General features: G+C 47.3%; 1 protein-coding gene across 5 annotated transcripts in view; it reads right to left on the reverse strand.

Moving 5' to 3' along the window:
* Window positions 1–1,205: 1,205 nt before the first annotated feature.
* Window positions 1,206–26,651, reverse strand: part of Prickle1 (prickle planar cell polarity protein 1) — a 97,156-nt gene continuing 71,710 nt past the window's right edge. Inside the window, exons 1-8 of one of the 5 annotated variants that reach the window (XM_006520264.4) lie at window positions 21,359–26,615; window positions 14,545–14,731; window positions 12,766–12,879; window positions 11,323–11,460; window positions 10,648–10,851; window positions 7,124–7,310; window positions 5,055–5,921; window positions 1,206–3,398 (exon numbers count right to left, since the gene is read on the reverse strand). In XM_006520264.4, coding sequence (XP_006520327.1) covers window positions 2,542–3,398; window positions 5,055–5,921; window positions 7,124–7,310; window positions 10,648–10,851; window positions 11,323–11,460; window positions 12,766–12,879; window positions 14,545–14,676 — 2,499 coding nt within the window. In that variant the 5' untranslated portion in view covers window positions 14,677–14,731; window positions 21,359–26,615 and the 3' untranslated portion in view covers window positions 1,206–2,541. The other 4 variants (NM_001364846.1, XM_030248265.1, XM_006520265.1 and 1 more) reach the window with 4 other exon arrangements.

Raw genomic sequence — 26,651 nt, forward strand, 5'->3', positions numbered from 1 at the left:
CCCGAGGACCTGTCTCTCCACTGTAGGGTCAGAGGCACGAGTCTCCTGAGGGATACTTATCTTGGATCAGACTTTGGAATCCAGTGACTGGGCAGCATACCTGATGCTCTTTCTCACCGGGTCTATTGAGGTGTTTTCTGCAAGTTTAGTGCTTTCTGTATAGCTCTGCTACAACTGCCTCCCTCTCTCTTCCTGTAGAGTTCTCTGTGCTGAGAAGATTTAAAAGCCCAGTTACATTAGCATTGTCCATTGACAAGGAAGCAGAAGTATTTACTGTAAGTTTTGGTAATCTATATAATTCCGTAAGGAAACAAAGGTGCCCGATTGCTGCTAGATCACTAGCAAGATGATGGTTGGAGATTGCACTTGCAGAGCGCACGGGGGTGCCGCCTTCAGCTGACACGCGCCGTGTGGCCTGAGTGAGTGAGTCTGTTGGGTGCATGGCAGCGCAGCAGTCATCTCTGTAAGATCGCCACTGCATGTAGGAGCTCACACTCTTCAACACCAGGAAAGCTGCCGCGTGCATTCTCCTTCTGTGAACCCTGACTCTGTGTATACGCGTGTGTGCGTGTGTGTGTGTATGGGGAAATTCAAGTATATCAACCAAAGGCCTTTCTGAATAACGACGTACCCTCAAACAGAACCGTTATTGAGCAGTGAGGTGAAACAAACGATTATAGCCACGGTGGTTGAAAAGCAAGTCTCGGGGCAGAGCTTGTACACTGAGCTCCACCCCTCATCCTCAAGGAGAATTCTTAAGAGATACTCTGTGTTTGGAACTTCAGAAGGGGGCACTGCAACTGGATAAACACAGTTTACTTATGGAGATGAAGGGTGGGAGGAAGCCTCAGTGTTTGATTCAGTCGGCAGGATTCCTGCCTTGCGTACTCTTCATTTTCATAGTGACCCACCCGTTCTTGAAGTGGACAGGACCCTGGCAATGCCAGTGCTCTGCAGGGCAAAAGGCCCTCTTCCCACTGCAGCCTTTCTGGCCTTGCCCTCTCTAGGAATGGATACTGGGGGGTGCTTGTCCACAGGTTCACCTCCCAGATTCATGTCTGGCCCTTTGGCGGCTAGGCAGCTTTCCTTCGCTTTTGATACGTAGAGAGTTTTCCTCGAGTCAGGGTTCAACAGAGACCTTTTAAGGACTGCGGATGTGACCATGCCTGAGCACCGGAACAGAGTGGAAGATGCGGACTCGGAAAGGTGGTTTATTAAGCCTTTATTAAACACCTCCCTGAAAAGCCCAGGGTGACACCGGGACCTTTAGTTAGGACCAAGATGTAAATGCAAGGACAGCACAGACCAAACTACCCGCTCATTAGTTCAAATCCAGCATGACTCTCCGGCTGAACCCAGAGCCCCATGAACTTGGGAGTCGTCTGGCTCAGTCTTCCTGAAGAATCTTAAAAGAAAACTGCAACTGGAAACCCAGTTTTCAAAATTGCTTTTAAAGGCCAACAGCAAGTTGGAAGGAAAAGGGCAGAAGAAATAAGCTTTCTGTACATAGTAAGTCTACACAGAAAGAGCTCATCGCGTGGACATTCTCACCTGCTGAGACTCCCCCTGCCCGGGAAGAGCGCCCAGATAGCTTCTCCTTGGTTTCACCAGATACTCCAGAGGTATGTGTGGGGCTTGGTTGGTTTTTACATTTATACAGTTTACGAAGCTTGACCCATAAATAACACTTGTGAGATTAACAGGGCCTAGTACCAAGTATGTACACAGCCCCACCATGCATACAGAGCCTCTTTTAATATTGAAGAAAAGGAAAAAAAAAAAAAACCAACTTTCCATCACTAGGCAATATAAATTTGACTGTCTAAACTTAGAAGCCCTGACTAAAGTACAAGCAGTCACCTCATCCATGGATGCTGTTTTCTGAGTTCCTAACAAATCTAGCATGGCAGTGTAACAAACATCTTGCAATTCAGGGATATAAAAATATCAGCTTTAAAATCTCAACTGTACAGTATATACATTAATATTTGCACCGTTAAATTAGGAATACACTTAGGTCTATGAAATACTACATATAAATAGCAAGTCCTTTCAACCTGTGGCTGGGAGTGACACAATATGTTTACCTGGCTAATGGGGGCTGAAGGAGAACAAGTTGGCCTTACACAATGGAACACACAGTGTTAGCTAGGTCGTCATGGCGACACGCATGCCTCACAAGACACCAGTCAGGACCTGAGCCAACCCGACTGTGTTGACGGCAAGCACTATTGCTTACAAAGGTGGCTATCCATCCTCTAAAATGCACTCTGTCCAATCACCTGCCGGCAGTTTCTGGAGTGTTCTCTTGTGGACTAGACACCAAAGCGGCTGTAATTTACTTGCCACGGGCATAAGACTCTGTTAATATGGCACCAAGACTGGAGAAGCCACCTCTTTCATGTGTTAATCTGACTGTAAACACAGTGGGGCCACAGAAAGCATTTTACACTATTTTAGCGACTTTCCTAGGATGAATACAAGGTCGAAGTCCAGGCTAAATGACTAAGTTTTAAACAAAGACTCTCCATGTCTACTTGGTTAAGAAATGATACAGTTTTTGCCCTTGTGTCCTTTTTTCTTCTTGGATTTAGTTGTCCTCTGAGTAAACTGTGGGGTGGGCAGTGCGGAAGCCGGGCTAGAAAGGTCATCTGTATAGTAGGTGAATCTCTGTGGCCGTGGCTGAGGGATCGGCTGGCCAAGGAAATAGCCTTCTTCTTCTGAGTCGGAGGAGGACGTGGAGGACGAACACCACGAGTCGTCGTCCTCGCCGCAGAGCCCCAGAAACCGGTTCATCCCTGGGTTCTGCAGGGCGTAATCAGACGTGGCATGGGCATACTGGCTATAGAGGTTGGCGTTCTGCATGTAGGCTTGGAGCTCCCGGGCGCTTTTATTCTGTATGAATTTCTCATAGTTATCGGGGGTGTACAGCCGAAGTCTGTCCTTGGCGGAGTACTTCCTTTCCGTGACCAGGTTCAGGGCGTTGTCGGACCGAGACTTTCTGCTTCTCCGGTGGCGATGGTGGTGAGGCCTGGATCCCCTCTCTTCAAAGTGATACGCCCGTCTCCGAGTCCGTTCGCTCATGGGAGGCTGCCGGATTTCGATGTCGTAGCTTCCGTTGTCAATGACGTCATCTGAAAATTTGACCTGCTGTGGTCGGGACTGGGACTTGGATCTCCTGAGCACCGGCAGGTGTGCTGGTTTTTCCTCAGGTAGAATTTTTTCTGGGCACAGCCCTGAGTTCAGACTTTGTAAGGATTCTGCACTCCTGTGCAGCATGGAAGAGTTCAGAGTTCCCATATTGCTCATTTTCTCACAATCTTCTGCCTCTATCTCCTCAAAGTTTTGGAGAGAATATAATGACGGTCTTGGCTTGCTTTCTCCATCCACTGATGCCCCTGCAACAGAACCCAAAACACAAAGTGAGTGAGTCTCACCTGCCCTAACATTGTCGGAGATGTTAACTGTGATCCAGAGAGCATTTCAAGGAAAAGTCCCTACTTCATCATCCGATTAAAGCACACCAGAGGAAGGCACTGTGTATCGTTTAGCAACTGAGAAGTAGGAATCTTAGTAATGCTACTAGGAAACCAACAGATTGTTCTAGCACAGGACGTGAGCAGCAGACATGAGCACCTATTCACTACAGAAGCTGGCCATCCATTTGTTACCAGAACCCCTTCAGTGTGGGTGGTCTTCATCTTAGACTGAGACCAGCAGCCTGCTCTATGTAGTCTCACGTGAGCACAGCTGTACATAACTGCCCAGATGCTGTCTGGGACTGCTGCTCTCTGGGGCAGAACTGAGTAGCTTGAATAGAAACTCTATGGCCTGGCCAGCCCTTGAGAGCAGAAGGCTTGCCAGCCCCAGGGCCTGCATCATGCTTTCAACTATTCTACTTCCAGATAGCTCTGCATTCTAAACCAAAGTCGAGGACCTCAGTTACTCAGGTATCTATGGATCAGGACAGGGGGAGACCGGGAAGGCTGTGACTCCCTGCTTTTTAAAGATAACCTGTTTCTCAGCATATTATTCCCAAGGTCTAACATTCTTATGTTTTTAGTTGTCAGCACTATGGGTTAAATGAAGGTCCTTGTACACTCAAAGTGCCTGCTGTACCTCTGAGCTTCACCTCCAGCCCTGCCTTTCACACTTCCACCCAATTGTATGGGGCCTGGCAGACAGTGTCATCCACCATGCTTCTATAGACTCCCCTTTACAATAGGACTCCTGTCTGACAGGCCAGGAGCTAGGATGGAGCAGTGTCTCTTCCTTCTGCACAAACCACTCCGGCAGCAGGCAGCACATGGCCCTTTCCTGGCTGTGTTATAGCAATCTAGCACGCTGGTGCTACTATGTCTGTCTGTCTGGAAATTTACTCTATAGACTGCTGGCTTTGGACTTGCAGAAATCTGCCTGCCTCTGCCTTCCAAGTGCTGGGATTAAAGGCGTGTACCCCCACTGCCCGGCTTAAAGTACAAATTATAAAGTGTGTGTGTGTATGTGGGGGGGGGGAATCCAGAAATTTTTATTTTTTACTTTTTTAAAGGTTTATTTATTATATCTAAGCACACTGTAGCTGACTTCAGACACCAGAAGGGGGTGTCAGATCTCACTACGGATGGTTGTGAGCCACCATGTGGTTGCTGGGCTTTGAACTAAGGACTTTAAGAGCAGTCAGTGCTCTTAACCACTGAGCCATCTCTCCAGCTCAGAAATTTTTTATTTTTAAGAGTTGAAAATCTTATAACATACTCAGGCTGCTTTTAGTATCTTAAAATGCATTTGGTATATAACCTAAATACAGAATATCTAACCAACAACACAGACTTCCCTTATCCAAATCGGTTTTCAGGCCAGGTTCACAATGTTATACACATAGGTCCTCAACTACAAGACATGTCTGCTTTACTATCTTGTGGCATGCAAATGAAACACCTTCATTAGTCCAGAGTCTTAACTAATACGCCCCCTACTGGCACTCAGTTGTAAGTAGTGTATCAACCTTTTAGTGCCTGCTTTTTCAAACCCGCCACAACCCGTGGATGACGTACCTGTGATGTTGGACAACGCCAAAGAATCCATAGAATCCCGGATACTCTGTTCTGGTTTCAAGTCAGATAGACACTCCAGGGAGTCTTCATACCACTGGCTTTGGTCATGAGTATATCCCGCAGCACCGTGGTCCAGATCTAGCTCTTGCAGCCTGCGGCTGCTGGCGGGGCCTGGATGGCTGCCGTAGGCAGAGTCACCCAGCCCGTCTTGGGACTGGGCCCAGTACATATCAGACTGATACTTTTTACTCGCGAGGCCCTGGTGATTCGGCTTTACCTCGGGCTTATTCGTAACCATGTTGTCGGGTATCCAGTGCTCGCTGGCTCTCGGATCCACCTCGCTGCTCTGCTGCTGGAAGAGGTTTTTGTCGCCGAACTTGAGGAGGAGCTGCGTCATATAATCTTCATGCTCAGCCCATTCTTCGGGGTCTTCGGAGGCTTCCTGCTCCACTCTGGCTTTCCAGAATTCCTCGTTAGCGAAACCTGCTCCCTGCCTGCTGGCGAGGCTCACGTCATCCAGCTTCCGGGAAAGGGTGTCGTCAGCGTTGCCGGAGAGACCCGGGAACTTGTAGTTCAGGGCGGGAGACAAGAGAAGAGACTGTCGGCACTGGTCGGCGGAGCGGCTGCTTCTGCCCATCCTCACGCTCCTGCGAGAGTCTCTGGATCTGGCTGACTGGAAGGCGGAGTCCGAGGAGTCAGAGGCGTGGATGTCTTCCCCAAGGCTGCAGGTCTTGGAGCAGTAAATCTGACCTTGTTTCGGGAGGAAGGGGCATCCCAGCAACGAGGCCTTACACTGCGCACAGGAAAAGCAGGCCTCTGTGGCGTGCCAGTGCTGCCCGTCGTAGGTCATCTGTGCGTGGTCCACACCTGGTTTTTAAAGGATAGGAAAACAATTAGGGGCTGTGCAAAGGTGTGGGTTGTGGGTGATGGAAATGTTTTAAGGCAAGGTCTCGCTGTGGGGTCCCAGACAGCCACGAACCCAGGTTGGGTCTGAGTGCTGGGGCTGCAGATGTGCACCACACATCTGGTTCCGTGCTGCCTTGGTTAGGTATGGGTAACAGATGCGCAGTTAACCTTTCTTATGTTACAGATAATGTGTTTTCCAATGTATCTATTCAGAAAAATTATTTCTTTTTTTTTTAAGATGTATTTATTTAATGTATATGAGTATACTGTAGCTGTCTTCAGACACACCAGAAGAGGGCGTCAGATCTCATTACAGATGGTTGTGAGCCACCATGTGGTTACTGGGAATTGAACTCAGGACCTCTGGAAGAACACGCAGCCAGTGCTCTTAACTGCTGAGCCATCTCTCCAGCCCCCAGAAAAATTATTTCTAATCCCCAATTTGGTAGCCATAACACTGCCAGTGATGCAGAGCGAGGAAGATTTAAATCAACCAATACGTCCCTCACCAAGGCAGCCTTTGGTTTTCCCATGCGTACAGTAATCAGGTATCCTGTACTTGACTTTTGTATTTCTGTGCCCTTTTTGTCGTCGATACTTGTGCTATTGAAGGTGGCTCGGGCATAATGATGAAGCACTGTCTAGTGCTCGTACACATGTATCTATTCACATGCAGAGACAGGCATTATATAAGTTCTAACCATGAGCCACCTGCTGTTGGCTAAGAGCTCAGCATTGACTTGCCACCAGTAATATTTTCAACGAAATGTCTCAAACACACATGAAACCTCTATGTTAATAGACTGATTTAAAAAAAAAATGGTGTGACCTAGGGCCTTTCTAATATGTGCAAATGTGCAACGCCCTGGATTTCATCCCTAACACACCACAAAAAAGAAAGACACTCCCCAGAGGCTCATGGGAACTTCCACTGTGACCTTCCCCAGAATCACAGTTCACTTGGCATTGGCATTCGCCGATTCTGTGATTGCTGCTCTGATAATCAGAATCCAGTATTCATCTGACAGTCTCGGGAGGGCCATCCATGTAAGTCATACCTTCATTTTCACAAGCGTTAAAGAAGCAAGGCTGTGTGGGTAAGCGCAGATGGCAGCGGCTGTGTGACGGGGCAGACAGTGTGGGTGGGTGGGAGCGACACTCACCAATATGCTCCCCACAGGTTTCGCAGTACTCAGCGTAGAGAGACTCGAAGCAGCCACAGCAGAAGGGGCGGCCGTCCTTCATGATATATCTCTGCCCTCCCAGGACTGTCTCACATTCCAGACAGCAGAAATGCTTCATGTGCCAGTGGCGACCCTCGGCTTCCGTGCACTCGTCAGCAAAAATGATCTTTAAAAAGGAACACAGGGGCGCGGGATGGAGGATCAGCATGGGCCATCATGACAAAGCTCCACCCTGCATGATTGGCACTGGCTCTGAGCACAAAGGCCCTGGTGCAGGTGCCATCTCAGGGGTTCACTCTGTGTTGACATTCTAGTTGGAGGTGGCCTTTGTGGCGGCTGTAATCCTTTAAGTCATTCAGGAAAGGAAGAAGTGAGGAGAGAGAGAGAGAGAGAGAGAGAGTGTGTGTGTGTGTGTGTGTGTGTGTGTGTGTGTATGTGTGTGTGTCACTATAGAATGGCTATGTACCACATCTCTGCCCAGCTACATGGCACTGGCCTCTTCGGGGTACATGCTGAGCAAGTAGGGCTGGCTGGATGAGACCCAAGAGTGAGGAGAGGAGAAGATGGAGGAAATGGTATGTGGCGGCACATTGACAGGGTACCCAGCCATGGACCCAGACCCAGCACAGAAAAGCTCTTGCTCCCAGGACTTAGAAACAAGAGGCCAACTGAGTTTCCAGGACAGAGTTGGGCTATGGGGTGTAGAATGTGAGAGGCTGGTGTGAACGCCTGCACAACAGCACTGTCAACAGAAAGGAAGGAGGGTCTGGGCAAGGGAAGACCAGCCCCAAGCTGTGCGATTTCGCTTGTTTGCAGTCACAGTCTTCAACTGGAAGCTTTTACAGGGGAAAGAGGAAGAGTGAAGGATAGCATCGCGTTGACAGGAGTCTGTGATTTGGAAGGTTAGCTTGTTCTAGTATGTTCTACAGTTGCTCTCATTTTTTCTTTCTTTCTTTTTTTTTTTTTTTTTTTTTTTTTGGTTTATGAGTCAGGATTTCTCTGTGTAGCCCTGGCTGCCCTGGAACTCACTTTGTAGACCAGGCTGGCCTCGAACTCAGAAATCCGTCTGCCTCTGCCTCCCAAGTGCTGGGATCAAAGGCGTGTGCCACTACTGCCTGGCTTGCTCTCATTTTCTACCCTTCCCTTGTTAATCTTTATTAGACTGAGGACTTCTAAAGAGCAATACTTTTCTACCTGTCTGGTTTATGCCGTCTGAAGAACATATTGCTTTATTTGTGCTTTTCTTTCTTTTTTTTTTTTTTTTTAAAGATTTATTTATTTATTTATTATATGTAAGTACACTGTAGTTGTCTTCAGACACTCCAGAAGAGGGCGTCAGATCTTGTTACGGATGGTTGTGAGCCACCATGTGGTTGCTGGGATTTGAACTCCGGACCTTCGGAAGAGCAGTCGGGTGCTCTTACCCACTGAGCCATCTCACCAGCCCCTATTTATTCTTTTCAAGACGGGTTTTCGCTATATAGCCCTGGCTGTCCTGGAAGTCTGAGATCCACCTGCCTCTGCCTCTGCCTCCTCCTGAGTGCTGGGATTGAAAGCGTGCACCACCCCCATGTGATGAGCATATACAGCTCTGTAATCATAAATGGTCTGACCCACTGACTTAGTTACATTGTGTGTTACTCTTGGCGTTCATCAAACATGTGAGAAAGAAACAGTCACCCCTGCTACAAAATGTGTGCTTGTCTATTATAGGCAGCTACAGATCGGTATTGGCTTCATTCAGTGTTTTCATTTCACTGACATAAATCTGTCTACAAGAATATAAACTGACAGCATTGAAAGGTAAACTAAATAAAGGTTTGCTTAAACGTGATAGAACATTTCTTCATGGAGGTAGAATTCATTTGTCACACTTTTGTTTCTGGGGAAGATTTTGGTGGCAGCAGCAGCGAGCAGTCAAGTAACTTTTGGCCTCTGTAATGTTTTAACTGAAGTAAAGGTCTGTGGGCTGAGCACAGAGCTACGGTGGAGCTGTGACTGTGTGAGCAGCTGAGCAGAAAATGCTTCATTTGACACCACGGGTCCACCTGTACACTAAGGGCTTGAAATGTGTTAGACTGCACTGAAGAAATAGATGCAGGGGTTTATAAGCTTTCTGTCTCAGGCGGGAGATGACCAAGAAGATACAGTGAGGAACCCTGGACTGCATCTTGGGATATTAGAAGGACCCAGAAAATGACCTGGGAAGTTAAAGCAGGAAGAGGGTCAGGGCCATACCCTACATGAGTCTGAAGCCAACCTGGGCTTAAAGGAGGCTCCCACCTCTTTTAAGGCTCATATATTCTTAACTTCTAACCTTAATTTTAAGCATTATTTCATCTTTAACCCTTGTTGTATCATATTCCCTCTGAGCACTATGATTAAAATAAACTCACCGATCCCTCCAACCACGGAAAAGGTAATCTAAATAGAGCCTATTGGTATAAGCCCTGCTCTTATGCAGAACGAATGGTGGTTCTTGCTCTTTCTATCCACCCTGTGATGGTTTGTATATGTTTGGCCCAGAGAGCAGCACTATTAGGAGGTGTGGCCCTGTTGGAATAGGTGTGTCACTGTGGGTATGGGCGTTAAGACCCTCATCCTAGCTGCCTGGGAGTCAGTACTCTGCTCGCAGACTTCAGATAAAGCTGTAGAACTCTCAGCTCCTCCTGCACCATGCCTGCTGGGATGCTGCCATGTTCTTGCCTTGATGATAATGGACTGAATCTCTCAACCTGTAAGGCAGCCCCAATGAAATGTTGTACTTATAAGAGTTGCCTTGGTCATGGTATCTGTTCACAGCAGTAAAACCCTAACTAAGACACACCCCAAGGTGATGGAAGATGCCAGCACCAAGAGCTGGAAGAATGGTGTTTAGGGGCTCTCTAGAGTATCTTGTCAACTCTTTCATAAAGTTACTTCAAAATAAGCTTGGTAGACATCATGGTGTTTATCTATTTTCCCAACTCTAGGAAGGTGGAGGCAGGAGGATAAGGAATTCTATAGTTCATTTCAGCTACATACTAAGTTTGAGACCTGCTTAGCTTCATGGGACCATTTCAAAAGTACCAAAAACTTTATAAGTAACAAGAATAATAATATAAGAGGAAGAAGTGCCTTTGACACAGCCATCTTCTGCTATGCCCTCTACTGACCCAGTCTGTCTGTCCATATCTTATGCAACATGTCTACTATATTTGAGTTCTTTCCTTCCTGTGTTTGAGAAACAAAAGATCACATTCTGCATATTCCTGGGCAGTGTCTTTTCCCTGCATTTCAGAGACAGCAGCATCATGGGCAAGCAGAAGCACCCGCTGCCCTCTATTTACTAGCTACCTAGAATTCCAGGAATTCCAGTAAAAACGGGCAGCTTTATCTTAAACATACCCATACAGAACAAAAGCGGGAGAGCCACGTATTTTGCTTAGTTGGGAACAGTGGAATATTGGCCATTGGCTTATTTTTCCATCATTAAGGGGTGAACCTTTTTTTTTTTTTTTTACCTCATCACAGGCTGAGCACCGAGGCTTGAGCAGTTCAGCGTGGTGCCTGCCACAGTGGATTTTTCCATCCTGATAGAAATAGATGAGGTCGACCAGTAGTTCATTACACGTGAAGCAGACAAAGCAGGACGGGTGCCAGCATACTCCAGGTCCTGCACGGGAGGCGAACACGGCCACCTCCCCTCCATTCATCTGCAGCCCACACTGAAAACAAAGACTTGAAGTTAAAAAACGGTCCTTCACCTAAATTACTGGGTTTTCAGCATTTCCCACTTGAAAATAACCTATGGGTGTGTTAGGGCAGCTTTAATTTCTGTCTACTCCTGCTGGTGATTGAATGGCTATCCCACCTTCAATACACCCTGTGCAGCCACTCTTCCCAGCTCTGCCCAGTGTGTCTGAGGCGATCCCTAGTCATAGAGGCTTTCCTGTGGGTTGTGTTTCCTACCGAGAACCATTAGTGAGGGGGTCAAAATGTCTTCATTATATCGATATGTTTTAACTACAGGGTTTCCCCCCTGCAAGACCCAGTTTCGTTCAATGAGACCGACTCCTGTGGTCACACAGCAGAGTGAGTAAGAAGCTAGGGTATGCATTCACGGCAGCCATCACCTACCCTCTGGGTCACCCTCCGCCGCTCCCACCAACCCTCTGCTCGCTCTAGAGAGGGCCTACCTGCTCACACACGGCGTGCATCACAGCTCTGGACAAGAGTTTGATGGTTCCTCTCCCCAGAGCTTCTTTCTTCCTCTGAGCACTGAACACCTGCAGCTCCTTCTTCTCTTCTTCGCTCAAAGACTGGCAGTACCGCACCTTCACAGGGGAGGACGGAAGTGCGTCACGGCGGGCCGTCCTTACAGCCCTTCCTTCCCAGAGTTTCAAGAAGTCAAACAGGGAAGCCTAGCTGCCCTGCCTCTAACCCTCAGTTGGCATGGCCGGGCGAAGCGACACACGCGCTTTCTATCCCAGGCACCCATGACCTAGAGACCTGTAGATCTTTGGGAGTTTGAAGCCAGCCTGGGCTACAGATCCAGATCTAGACCCTGTCTAAGAAAGAAAGAAAGAAAGAGAGAGAGAGAGAGAGAGAGAGAGAGAGAGAGAGAGAGAGAGAGAGAAAGAGAAAGGAAAGAAAGAGGAAAGAAAGAAAGAAAGAAAAAGGAAAGAAAGAAAAAGGAAAGAATGAAAGAGAAAGAAAGAAAAAAAGAAGAAGAAAGGAAGGAAGGAAAAGAAAAGGAAGAAAGAAAGAAAGAAAGAAAGAAAGAAAGAAAGAAAGGAAAGAAAGAAAGAAAGAAAGAAAGGAAGGAAAGAAAGAAAGAGAAAAAGAAAGAAAGAAAAAGAAAGAAAGGAAGGAAGGAAAAGAAAAGAAGGAAGGAAGGAAGAAAGAAAGAAAGAAAGAAAGAAAGAAAGAGAAAGAAAGAAAGAAAGAAAGAGAGAGAAAAAGAAAGAAAGAAAAAGAAAGAAAGGAAGGAAGGAAAAGAAAAGAAGGAAGGAAGGAAGAAAGAGAAAGAAAAAGAAAGAAAGGAAGGAAAAGAAAAGAAGGAAGGAAGGAAGAAAGAGAGAAAGAAAGGAAGGAAGGAAGGAAGGTAGGTAGGTAGAACGGACCTCGGTCTTTAGAAAAGAGGCGTGCTACCTGACAGAACAGGCGTGGCTTATTCTTTTCTGAATGTGAACTGACTGCAGGAAAGGATCCCACCTTTCTCCGAAGGCTGAAACTGGCTGTTTTCACTCCACATTCTACTGGCGCTCAGGTCAATCCTGAAACACCCTGAGGTGCCCACCCTGCACATGGAAGGAACCGCTCCTGATAGTTAATTGCTGGGTGGCTGAAAACACTATCAGAAACAACAAAACCCATGTGGGGCTTCCTGCTATGGTGGCGTTCTCTCTCTTCTCTAGGAAGGAAGGGAGGGAGGGAGGGAGGGAGAGAGAGAGAGAGAAAGAAAGAAAGAAACAGAGAGAGAGAGAGAGAGAGAGAAAGGGAGGGAGGGAGGGGAGAGAGAGAGAAGCTGTATTTTTAGGGTGCATTTTAAGAGAGGCCGAGCTGGGACTTCAGAAAGACCCCTCAATGCTTACTGTTTATTTTCTTTTTACTAATTAGCTTTCCTCCTGTTACTATACCTCGTTATCGTGTGGAGGCAACTGGTACAGGAGCTGTTTAATCCTGTGTTTCTCCCCAGGGCTGTTAACATAAGGAACCTTTTCCTCTGGCAAGCATGCGAAATAGAGCTGGATCTGTGGAGGCAGAAGCAGGGCATGGTGACATCAGTACACAGGAGGAAGGGCTGAGCCGCCTGCCTTTATCCTTCCCTCCTTTCCAGGGCTCGGCCTCCTGCAGCTAATGAGGGGACCAGCTGAGCCAACTCAGCAGAGGTGCAAACCTGCATCTGCTAGCATCCACTAGCATCCAGCTGCTAAATTGCTCCTCAGGAATGCAATTTGTAGTGACAATTAAGGGCACCATAAATTATGCGCGATCAAATGTGCACATTTATGGCGACTCTTCTTCCCTAGTCTTGCAAAGGTCAGCTGAGGGATCAAGGGGAGAGTGCTGGGTGACTTCTGTAAGTGACCACACAGGCTGTGTGACAAGATCCAACACCCAGCCTCTACACAAATAGACTCAGTTTTCTCTCGGAATTCTACGGTTCTCTCCAGCCTCGGCATGGCAGGCTGTCACCGGTGGGAGCTGCAGTATCCAGCTTCACTTTCCCCAAGGAAGCAGGAGAAGGGAGATGCTGAGCTAATCTGATTGTTGTCTTTTAGGAGCGTCCTAAAAGATGAACGCAGGATCCTGCATTGCTGAGATGGAACCAAAGGCATTCAAGTTAAAAAAAAAAAAAAAAAAAAAAGGAGTTTAGGGACCTGGGACTTGTCTGCTAGAAGCAGACCTACAAACACATGCCATCCAAAGACAGGAAGGATCTTCTCTACGAAACAGTTCGTCAAAACTCCACTTCCCTAACTGCTACACCAGCATAATTTTCCTTCCTGTATTGTTCTAGAAGCTTTTCCTTACGGTTACTATCATTGGATCCCATTATGGATGGTTGTGAGCCACCATGTGGTTGCTGGGATTTGAACTCAGGACCTCTGGAAGAGTGGTCAGTGATCTTAACCGCTGAGCCATCTCTCCAGGCCAAGATTCCCTATCTCAAAAGGGGTTCCCTTCCACCGCCCAAAGAACAGTAACTCATAATCAGGCACAGAACTGGTGGCATCTTCTATTCTGAAGGATACCTTTGCCTGTACAGGATCTACCAACCATTTTTAATAACCTCATCATAAGGATATTGGGAAATAAAAACAGGCAGGCAGATCGCTCCCATCTTTAAAACAGAGAAACAAAGGATGTGCCACAATGATGTGTCTCTGATCCCCACTGTAGTTGTCAAAGGCCATGTTTATCAGCAACACCACATTCCTCTTCCGTAGAGGGGCATTGTGGAGAACTGGCCTGGAGGTCGTCCTTCTATTTCCTTTTGTCCTTACTGAACCTTTGAGACATGTAATAGTGGCATACACCTTTAATTTCAGCACTTGGGAGGCATAGGAAGGCAGATCTCTGAGTTCTGTGAATTGGAGGCAAGCCAGGACTACACAGTGAGACCCCATTTCAAAAGACAAACACCCCTCCCCCACCCCACCTACCATTTAAAAACAAACAAAAAAAAAAAACAAAACTCCAAATGAGGAACGTTTCTCTTCCCTAAAAGGTGACTTGTGAAAGTCCTATCAGAAACGCCTGTGGTGCCCTGCATTTGCATTAATCACGATGGCAGAAGGAGGGCATTACTGAAACCAAACCAGACCTTAGACAGCAAAGCCAGCCAGGGAGATGAGAGGTTCCACACTTCCCTGGAAAGCACATCAAAGGGGACAGCGTTGCTTCCTACCTACCTGCTCGGGCCTGAGGCCCGGTGGGACCCATGCATACTCTTCAAGTGCACAGCCGGAATCATCATCTGATGTGGAGCTTCTCTGGCACCCGAAGACCAGTTTGCTCATTTTCGGTTCCATCTCCAAAGGCATAATAATGAAGTTTTAAAGCTGGCTGCTTAGTCACAGGACATCCAAGAGACAGCTGCTGTGGGTGACATAGAAGGCGCTGTGTTAAAAAGCAATGCTTCTCTACCAAGAGCTTCTAGTTTACATATGGATGGGCTCAGAGACAGTGAACCAAACGCCTGGGTTTGCTGACTTCAGGCCCCGTGCCACTCAGGCAATTAGGAAGTGACTCCCTTAACCAGCTCAGTACCAAAGAAAACGGGCCACCAGGCTAGTGCTCTCTGTTGCCTTTAAAGGATACTTCTTGCTCGAGTAAGGGGATGGCTCTGCTTGACTTGTTTACCTATGCGTGAGATCCTGCGAGGTGTAAGAGTTTAAACAGAAGTGGGGAACTGGGCTCTGCCTTGCCCAGAAAGCTGGCCGCAGAGACCCTGCTCAGTCCCCCAGATTTCCTAAGCAAGTTTTCCAGTGGAGGCAGCAGAGACAGCCGAGAGTGTTATCCCTGAAGTAAACCGTACAGTTTAAACTTCTAATCCCTGACATCAAACTTCTACACCCAGGACAGGCAGTCAGCGAATCCCCTCGGAATACTGGATACGGTGCCAGGTCACAGATGGGTCCAGCTTGGAGACTTGATTGTTTAATCTCATTATCAACCAACGTTTAGGAAGGCTTATTGAGTGTGAAATGGAACCAGCCCCACTATTGGTCAAAGTGAGGTGTTAAATTTCTGAATAAGAAAGCTGTCTCAGAAAAAGGGTACTGAAGGTGTCAAGGAGTGGTCCTGAGGCTGAGATGTTGGCTTTGGTAGCACGGTGTGTTATCCCTTTGTCTTATAGTTCTTAAAAATCATCGCTCACACACGAGGCACTAAGAAGGAAAACAAGAACCTTCACGATTCCAGTTTTCTTTAAACGTTTTGATCCTGACATATTTTAATATAAAGAAGTTTGTGTGTTAGGGGGCCGGAGAGATAGCTCGGTGGTTAAGGGCTATGGCTGCTCTTCTAGAAGACCTGAGTTCAATTCTCAGCACCCACATGGCAGCCCACAACTGGCTAGAGTTCCAATTCTAGAGACCTGGCACCTTCAAACATACATGCAGGCAAAACACCAACGCACATAAAATAAATATTAATATATTTTTTTAAATTATTAGTCTGATCCAGTCACTTTACAGAGAGGGTTCCAGGATGGCAAATGCCTCCTGTATAAGAAGAGTTAAAGCCTAATCCCTCTGTCTTTAAATCCTAACCAATCCCAGACCGAGGTAAAATGATGTTTCAGCAATTCTCTCAGTGCAACACTAAATTCTTAGTGTTGGTGGGGTCGGGGGAGTCACTTGTTAAAATACACCGCTAGCAAAATATCCAAGGACATTTTAAACTTCGAACTTGAGAACAGCTCACAAAGGGGCAGAGTTAAAAGAGCACCTGCCTCATGGCTGCAGTCATTCCTGCAGGAGAAATGGTGACTCAGCAAGATACCGCCCCAGCCAGTAAACGGGCTTTCAGGCACCCCAACAGAAGGGCAGGCAGCCTCATTTCCGACTCCACGGTGGCGGGGGTTCTCACCTCTGACCCAGCCGTGGCACACAGGTGCAGACAATTCACGTCTTAGCAAAGACTGGAAACAGAGGTGCATTCCTCCACCCCCTCAATAAAAGGGGACGTGTTAATGAAAGTCAGAAGACAGCTTGGGTCTTTCCCTTTTGCCCTGTAAGATCCGCCCCTGTGTGTCAAAGGAAGAGACTAGGGGTTAAGACTTTAATTAGTAACTCATGGGCTCTCACCAGGAGAACTGCTACTTTCGATGCAATTTAACCTGAATTTTGAAACGGGGAGCATTTGTCTGCTGCCAAACCTGGCTGGGGGGTGGGGTAGGAGGAAAACAACAGAATATAAATATTTTTAAAAAAAGAGCCTTTAAAAATTAAATGCTACTCTATTTTCAAAACTAGAAAAATAAAACAAAAGCTCTGCAAATGGTGAGAGACCATGTTTTCTGCCTCCTAAACCAAAGGTCTAAATCCCTTCTTAGAGCTGTTCTCTCTGAGAATGTGGGATGAGTCCCTATCCTGATGGGGGTAAATCGTGTGACATGTCACTTGGATGCAATGTCCCCATTTTAAACCACAAACTCACACAGGTTTTAGTCCAGCCTTTCAACAAACTTTCTCGACAACATAAAGGGTACCACAATTGTAGGAAAGCAGAGATCCACTTTCATCCCAGTGTTAGCTTCCAGTTTTACCGGGTGGTGTGACCACAGTACCTGCTACCATTAGCATTTAAATATTTAAATGCAGTATGAAGCCTTAGGGCCGGTTGTCCGGAGGCAAGGAGGCAAGGAGTTAAGGAGCCTTAGAACCAGAGCCATCAGAGGGAGAAGCAAGCTGGAGGTTGGCAGAGTTGGTGTACTTTTTCAGGGATTATCTTAGGAGTGATCCACGCATGCGGCCTCTAAGCCACAGGAAGTGTTAACACTTCCATGCCTCTCCTTTGTCTTTTCTCACCCCTCTCTTTTCTTGGAAACTAGCTAGCTCCTTTCACCATTTCATTCATTTAAAAAGAACCACACATCCCAGCCTGCAGCTGTATGGCTTCTCCATCATCGTATATGTGTCAAGAGAGCATCTGACCCAAGATGCTTTCTTCCGTCTTCCTTGGGAACCAGGCAGAGACACATAGTGTACAGACATACACACATGCAGGCAAAATACCCAATCACATAAAAATTTAAAAAAACAAAAATTAAGGAGACAAGTGACAATCCAGTAGGAGCCCGGATGTCAAGTAAAAGTAGCCAACGTAAGAGGAGTGGTTACAAATTCTATTGTGTATTTCCCTCGTTTCTTTCCTGGCAGCCTGTGTGTAATTCACGGGACTGAGCCTGTGGCTGCTAACTTGTTTTCATTTTGAGCACAGTGAAAAGTGCCCACGCTTCAGAATTCCAGAAACAGCAAACAGAATCCAGCCGGGTGACCTAGAAACCGCTGTTCACCTGGAATGAGGGAGACTGGGGTTATCCCTGTCTAGGAGCTGCAGTCCAGTCTTTTGACCTCGGATGGGCTAGTTCCCTGCAGGTGCTTTTCTCCTGGTTGTCATGGTCTTTGTTTCGTTTCTGTTGTGTTCAGAACAGGGTCTTGCTATGTAGCTGTGGCTGTCCTGGAACTGCCCTGCAGGTCAGACATCTTGGCTACAGCTCAAAACTCACAGAGATCCACCTGCCTCTGCATCCTGAGGGTTAGGACCAGAGGCGTGCGCCAACATCCCTGGCTGGGTGTGGTCATGTTTTGAATCCCACTATGGTTATCTGTTAGTACCGTAGCCTTATCCATGACCAATTACTTTGAAATCTGTCACTTTAAGTATTTTGTAAACCAGGCAAAGCTTGAAAGTACAAACTGGGGGCTGGAGAGATGGCTCAGCGGTTAAGAGCACTGACTACTCTTCCAGAAGTCCTGAGTTCAATTCCCAGCAACCACATGGTGGCTCACAACCATCTGTAATGGGATCTGATGCTCTCTTCTGGTGTGTCTGAAGATAGCTACAGTGTACTCACATATATAAAAAATTTTTTTAAAAATTTAAATGTACAAACTGTTACAGGGAGGGCCTGTGTCCCTCTATCAGCACAGGAGTCACTGAAGGCATTCAGGACTTGAAGGTGTCACTCAACCCAGATGGCAGCTTGACTCTACGTTTGGTCACTGGCCATCATTTTCCTTTCTAGTCTACTTGGGACAACTAAGGGCTAGTGTTCTGACCGACCTTTAGATGTACAACTCAGCCTTTGCCTTGTTTCTCTAGAGCAACGGTTCTCAGCCTTCCTCATGCTGCGACCGACCCTTTAATACAGTTCCTCAGACCTTGCTGACCCTCAACCATAAGATTATTTGGACACTTCAGAACTGTGACTTTACTACAGTTATGAATTGTAACAAAGATCTGATATACAAAATGTCTGACATGAGACCCCTGTGGGGTTTGTGACCACAGGTTGAGGACTGCTGCTCTAAAGTGTTTTCTTTCTTTCTTTTAAAATTTTTTTCTTTTCTTTTCTTTCTTTTTTTTTTTTTTTTTGAGACAGGGTTTCTCTGTATAGCCCTGGCTATCCTGGAACTCACTTTGTAGACCAGGCTGGCCTCGAACTCAGAAATTTGCCTGCCTCTGCCTCCCGAGTGCTGGGATTAAAGGTGTGTGACACCATGCCCGGCTTTAAAATTTTTTAAATTTTTTAAATGCATTTTTTTTGTTTATATAATGAATACACTGTAGCTGTCTTCAGACACACCAGAAGAGGGCATTGGATCCCATTACAGATGGTTGTGAGCCACCATGTGGTTGCTGGGAGTTGAACCCAGGACCTCTGGAAGAGCAGTCAGTGCTTTTAACCGCTGAGTCATCCATCTCTTCAGCCCATCTAGAGCGTTTTCTAAGTCAACAACATCAAATAAAGTTCCAGAAGCAGCCGCGCTGTAGGGAATGAGAAAAGATGCCAGAGGGTGTTCCTGGCCATCTAAGAAGAGTGGTATTGAAAATTATGACCAGGAAAAATGAGAGAAAGGCCTGGGAGGGGCACCTAGTTCCCAAGGAAGCCAGCACCGGAAAGGAAAGCAAACCAAAGTAGCAGGAAAGGGGAAAATGAATCCTATTGGCTTGCGATTGTATAGTTGAAGAGGGGGAGGGGCAACCTGGAAAGGGAGGGAAGCCTGGAGGGAGACAGGAACCTCAGAAGCTTATAATTGTGTCAACTCTGCTGTGGTTTCTAGTAGTCATCGTTTTCTGGGACCAACTCACCAAATCACATCAACTTATGCAAATGTAACAAATGATGCAAATATGAAACAACTGTCAGGGGACTGGAGATGTGGCTCAGCAGTTAAAGAGCACGGGCTGCTTCGCCAAAGGACCCAGGTTCAATTCCCGGCACCCCGTGTGGCAGGTCACACCGGTCTGTAACTCCAGTTCCAGGGGATCCATGGCACCAGGCATGCCCGTGGTGCACATACATGTGCACGCGGGCCAAGTCCCCATACACATAAAACCAATCAAACATCTGTCAATGTTTTTGTGACTATGAAGTCTAAGATCGTAGCACTGGTCACTTCCCAATAAATTTCCACGCTGGCTGCTGTGTGAAGATTGCCCGGATAGTGTAGAATCCTTATGAGACTCTTTAATTAACCTGAACTGATACTGATCTGTGAAATTACTGGGCTGCAGTTCCTTAGGTTTCTGTCCCCTGCTGCTAAGTGCCACCCTTTGAGCTACAGACTTGAACAGCGTCTTTGTTAATCTACTTGTTAACAAGACCCTGGCTCACTGAGGGTGTCACCCCGAGGTCCTTAGTCATTCAGCTAAACATACAGGTCAAATAAGTGTAACCAAGGGCAAATGTGGTAGCATGGAAGCCCGAATACTTCTGTTCTCAAAACACAAATTAGATATACACATTTCCTTGCTTATGCCCTTAGTTTAAAATGAACCCAGAGCGAGCAAAAGTTGGAGTCGAGATTTGAATTTCCCAGTAAGCCACACACAATGATTAACCCTTTCAAACACACAGAAAGAACAGTCCAGACCTGTTGCCTACAGAGACAAAAGGCACTGCTAACATAACCCAAGTCAGCTCTATTTGTGCTGGAAGACCAAGCTTAACAAACTTATCGGAAGGTTGCTAATGCAACTAACTTCCCTTTTTAAAGTACTTCACGCCAGCAATCGGTGGCATTTGGACATTTGCCACTGGGTATTTTCCAGGTAAATCTCCACCCCATTTTCCCAGCTGTTATGTGCCACCAGTTGCCAAAATACTAGGCAGTTTTTCCAAGAGAGTCTGTGGAACTCTTCGACAGCATTCTAACTTCACAAAAGTACATTCCGGGACAGACCGCTTAACAAAAGGAGGAAATTCCATGACAAGGCATGGTACTTTGCCAGAGACACTTCTGGAGCGATCTAAGCTTGCGTACTGTGGCCTGTGACAAATCACGCAAAGCCGTGTCTACCAACACCATCATTTTCCACAGTGGGAGACACATTTTCTCAAAACTGTGTTCCCATCAATCTCTCTCTGATTTTTTTTTTAATTTCTATTTTCGGCAGCGGCCCAAGGAAACGGCGGCCAGACCTGACTCCAATGTACACAGAGACTCGGGTTTCACCCCGTCACCTGTTGGCTCCAGAACAACATCTCCTTTGTGAAACTTACAGCTCTCATGGAACGCGCTTCTCGAGAAAACACTTCCAGAAAGTATGGGAGAAGACTGGAGTCGTCAAAAACAAACAAAAACAAACAAAAAACAAAAATACTCCACACCGCCCGCTTTATCTGCACACGGGTTAACCCAAGCCTTTAAAGACAGGATAGGAAGAAGGATGTCACCATCTTCAGGGACACAGCAGGGGTGAGCACGGCGGGGGCCACCCAGACCTGGGGAGAGCCTCAGTCCTCCGCCCGGGCGGCGGTGACTCTGGCCGCAAGGGGGCGCCTCATCCCGGTCTGCCCGACGCCCTGGTGGCACAGCGGAGGCCAGCGCCCACCCCGCGCTCCTGTCCCCGCGGTCCGGTCCCTTCCACCCGGTGGCAGTCCCTACCCCGTGCCCGCATCCAGCAAGCACTGCGCGCCTGCGCGCCTGCGCACCCGGCGGTGACCCCAGACCCCAAGCCCGACCCTGTCCCCGGTCCCCGGGGCGCACAGACCGTTTGCGTTCGCCGCCGCTCGCTCCACCCCCAGCTCGGCTCCGGCACGGGGCCGCCGGTCGCGGTCGCTCCGTCGCTTTCCAGGAACTGTCACGCTGACCGTCCTCTGGCAGGTGTCCACCGGGGCTTGCCCGCGCACGGCGTTCCTAGAAAAGTTACCCAGACGCCGGAGCTCCGCCGCCCGCCGCGCTCCATCCCCCGTGGCACAGGACTGCGGCCAGCGCGCTGCAGACGGCCCTGGAAGCTTCTGTAAACTTCCCCCGCCCGCAGGTGCACGCGCGGGCGCAGGCGAGTGTGCAAGGGGGCGGTGCTGAGCCTCGAACTCGCGGCCCCACACGCTGGGCTAGGGAGGAGCTCGATGAAGGCTTTACACCCCCAGCCCCAAGGGGCTACAGCTTACACAAATCATCTCCAGGCTGCCCATAACAATGCCAGCAAAAGGCGCGTTTCACCCAGTTCTCACTTGGAAAGGCTCATTAACATACGAATTCTCCCCCCTTAGGACTTTCTTGCATTTAAAAGCAATTCCTGTGGCTTAGAGCCGGAGATTTATTTTTTATCAGTAAACAACGGCGAAAGCAAAGGAGTCAGGCACACGATGCACTTAGGGAAAGCTAGGAAGAGTTTTAACTCCTCCTATCCTTGAAACACCAGAAAACGCCCCGCTGCACGTCCATGTTAATCTTGTTTCTGTGCTATTTATAGGAGCTCTCAGAGAGGAATTTGGCTTCAGCTGTCTGCAGTAAGGGCTCGGAGAAGCAAAAACTGGACCTCAAAGCGAGCCCAGGAAGCAACAACAATTACTAATGATCATTAGGAATTAGCAATCAGGAGAATCCACATTCTAAGCTACAAGCTGTAGTTGGGATCAGGTGAGGGGGATGCCAAAAGAGGGGTGAGGAACAAACTTAGATGCTCCATCCTCCGTAAAAAGCTATGGAATAAACGCACCTTGAATGCCACCAGTTTCTACTTTAAAGCCGTATGGTGATTTTGCAGCATATATTTATTTATATAAGAGAACAATAGCCTATTGTAACTGCGATTTAAAAATACACAGGTTGCCATAAATAGATCCCTCCTCAAGTAAATAGTTGTGTGGCCAAATTCTGTTATCTCTGCTGCATTGTGAAGAAGCAGGGTACAAGCTGGATTTTTTTTTTTTAACGTTGCTAGTTTTTTTTATTTTAAAGTGACAGAGACCAAAGGGTCCTGGCTCTGTTAGAGTAGTTGGGAAACACTACAGACATCACAAACCATTATTTGCAATTCAAGTGGATTCAAGTTTCCCAAATGCTTCCCAGAGAACAAGAAGTCCCTCTGTCCTGAGAACACCGGAGTTTGTGGGAAAACCTCTAATGAGCCCATTTCCCCGTTGATCTGTGAGATTCACCAGTGAGAGTTGTGTCCGAGTCAGACTGCTCTTTAACTCGTGACTTTGGTCAAATTTTACAATTTTATTTTTGGACAAGGGTTTTTCATACAGCGTAGGCCACACTGCCCTCAGATTTGCTGTTTATCCTAGCCTGACCTCCCAAGTGCTGGGGTTATCAGAGCAAACCACTATATCAGTCTCAATTTCCCCATTTCCTATTTCATTCTGTTTGACTTTCTCAGAGAATACATGGGCTACAGGCATCCTTAGAACAAATGTACAACCAGCCAACAGACTTTTACATCACCCTCTAAACCGGCATGTTAGTAAAATGCAGATTATATGCTGCCAGGCTGACCCCTTTTTAACAAGAACTCTTAAAGGAGAGTTAGCTCCACACTGAATGTGGAGAGGCGCAAATATCCCCACTCCATCCATCCTGTGGTGAGGTTTATCTGTATTAAATGTAGCCAGCTGTGGGTGTGTTACAAGGTAGCTACTTGTAAATACTGTTTGCTACTTTTCCAGCAGGTACTGTCAACTTCTCTATTGTGTTCCTGCCCAAGAAGCAGTTTGGAGACAGTTAGAAACTTCCTACTAACTTTCAATCTGAATGAGACGGACCTTTCCGTCTGGTCTGAAAGGCACTGCTATTGTCAACAGTGAACTTATGCAGATGGAAGCAATCCCCCCCAGCTGGCATCCTTTTGTTTCAGCTAGGTAGAATATTCAGTTATTTGATGATCACACTTTAGGGGGCTGAGAAAGGAAACTCAGAGATTCTCAGGGTTAGCTTCCTCCCTCTTCATTTCCACAGAGAGGGTCCTCCACCCCCACTTTCTCCTCCACCCCCACTTTCTCCTCCACCCCCCACTTACTCCTCAAAAGCCCCAGCCTCCCCTTTGGCCTCACAACACTTAGCGCGGCCTGGCACCGTGTGCCTATTTAGTCGTCACCTTACTATTATTGTTCTGTGGAGGACTTCTGGCGTTCACTGGCGTGTTCTCAGCACTGTGCCCAGGGCGGTGAGTCCCAGTTAAGTGAATATATGATTCTCACCCGTTCTTCCCAGGTCCATACCTTATCCAAGTACATTAGTATATTTCTAAACATAAGCGGTTATCCTAGGGATGGGGTTGATTTAGGAAAATAAGTGTGCCAAGGGCAGAGAAACAAAGAGCTACTATTTTGTCAAAAGTCAGCTAGCCTTATCTAGTCTGGTAGAAAGAGATAGAGGAGAGGTGTAAGCAAACCTCGGTGCTTGTTCCTAATGGTGACCTTGGTTTCTTCTGTAACATGATTGCCTGGGCTGGGAAGGTGACTCACTGGATAACTTGCTTGTTGTGCGAGCACGAATACCAGAATTGGGACCCTACCATTCCTACTATCCAGGGAAGAAGCCAACTGTGGCTGTGCACATCAGCTCCCTGCTGAGTCTGGAAGAGAGACAGAGGGGTCCTAGGGGTTCACTAACCAGCCAGTCTGGTTGAGACCACAAGCTCTAGGTCCAGTGGGAGACCCCATCTCAGAAGTAGAGGAGAGAGAGCAATAGAGGAAGACAGCCAGTGTCAGCTTTTGGCCTGCACATGGTCATACACAGGTGAACAAACCTACACATACATGCATGCTTTGCACATGCGCATACATACACACGTGCACACACATAGAAGCAAAACACAGACTTCCTTCTTAGGCCACATTGCTCTTGATTTCCAAACATTTTACAGTCATTGATAATGAAATATCAGCGATCAGGATGAATACATTTCTGAAACAGGGACAATTGTTTCATTATACCGTCTCATTCACTGACCTAACTTTGGGAGGCAGCTGACAAACAAGTATGGTTTTAGCCTTCAGTGAGGTCATGATATAGGATAGCAATTTGGTTTTCACTATGGACAGAGACCTCAAACGGTACGTTTGTAGACTTGGTCACAATTCTTGTTCAGATCAATGAGCTCAGTGCTGGAGGAATAATCGGAGCAAGCTGTCTTATCCTTGCAAGTTGGTACCAAATGCTTCTACTGTGGCCGGGGGAGACCACTGAGCACTTGGAAGTTCTTATCCCCATGAGCTGAGCCCGCTCCATGCTAGGGAAGGGCTGGAAGGCAGGTGGCAAGGTCCTGCTGGAGTGAGGGGCATTATGGAGGTTTATGATAAGTTTCAGCTTCATGAGGTCTCCAATTACTTTCTCTACCCTTTGATTATATTTAAAGCATCCTGATTAGAGAGCACTGGTTCTTCACCAGTTTCTACACTGCATCCCATTGTATTTATGACTCCAAACCTCCCAGCGACCCATTCCCCCCATCCCCCACCTCAGCGAGTGGGGCCATCTTCACTTCAAAGTACCCTGACCCACAGGGCTTTCAGTCAGGAGGCTAACCACTTGTTCTCTCAGCAGGTACTTTGCCGACACTGGGACAGATCACTTCTCCAGAAGGCCAGCCTTTGTGGCGGTGAGCATCCCATCTCTAAAATGCCTGTGTCTGGGGAAGGTCAGTTTTAAAGCTTCTGGACAGAGCGAGGTGGGACGCAACCATGTGTTTAAATAAAACAGATCTTTTGACACAGAGACAGATAAGAGTGTCGGGAGCCCCGAGGAAGTCTGTCCCACACACCCAGCCTCTTCCCACGTCCAGCCTTCTGTCAGCTCTCCTGGGTTTTTAGCTGAGGTTGATGGCTGGTCATGACGCTAACACCAGATAGGTGCTTGCAGCTGTGCTGTCTTGAGCCCAAGCCTGGAGAAGAATACAGATCTGTGGTACTTAGGGGATATTTGCTCATCGAGGAAAACCCAGACGCCACCTCGGCCTGCTCTTCCCGTCACTCCCAATGCCTCTCGGGCACTTTTCCTACCCGAAGACATGTTGGATAAACAAACTGTGTCCAGTATATATATGAGGAGGCTGCCACAGGTTCTGACCCTCAATCTTCTCAGCTTCTTCAGGGCTGGGGTTTAATGCAAACATCTTTAAACTCCACTACTGAAAAACTACCAATGTGTGAGGACATTAAGGAGAAACTTTCTCAAAGGTATTGAAAGGACCATACCATGACACCGTAGCCAAAAAATATTCAGGTGCCATGGCTACAGTGTTTAACTGAAAACGTACAGTACACACACAGCAAAATACTGACAGCATATAAAGAGCAAAATGCCTTTTTTTAGGGGAAGGTAGACCCATTTGAAACTACCATTTTAGGATTATATGTATAAAATAAGCAAGCTGTCAAGACTGGAGTAAGAAGAGGGTTGGTGGCCTGTATCACTCTGGTGCTGTCAATCAGGACATCAATTGAGGAATACTGAAGGAGGAATGGCTTCAGACCAGGTTGAGCCACTGAAGGCTGAGAAACAAAAGACAGGCCCGGAAGGGGGAGTCACCTGAAAGTGTGACCAAATGCAGACCCAGGGTGTGAATGGCTGTGTAGCCACCACTGGGACACTTAAGATATTCCAAGTCAGTGGGGAACCACAGATACTTCCAGAAAGTGGCAAAACCATTCATGTGTTCTGGTTAGACATGGGGGTGAAGGAAGCAGGGCCAGGAACCCAGAACGGCAGGTGAGAAGAGCCAGAAACCCCCACCGCAGTCAAGAGCAGGGGTGGCAGGCATCATCTGAGGAAGTTTTTCTGGGGGCAAAGGGCTGGACTAGAGCTGCCCAGGAAACAGGGGTGAGGGGTGGCTGACATGCCTGGCATTCGCAAGTAAGTCAATACACTCCCATCGCTTGCTCGCTCCAGAGGGAACGGAAGCTGAGCCCAGACATAGCTCTAACACCAAACTGCGATAGGAGAGACCCAGAAGGATTTATACTTCTAAACTAAAATGTTCTCTTCATTTGATGATCACCTTTAAAATATAATAATACTTAGGTGCTGGAGAGATGGCTCAGTGGTTAAGAGCATTG

Source organism: Mus musculus, chromosome 15, assembly GCF_000001635.26.
Source record: "Mus musculus strain C57BL/6J chromosome 15, GRCm38.p6 C57BL/6J".
Classification (NCBI taxonomy): domain Eukaryota; kingdom Metazoa; phylum Chordata; class Mammalia; order Rodentia; family Muridae; genus Mus; species Mus musculus.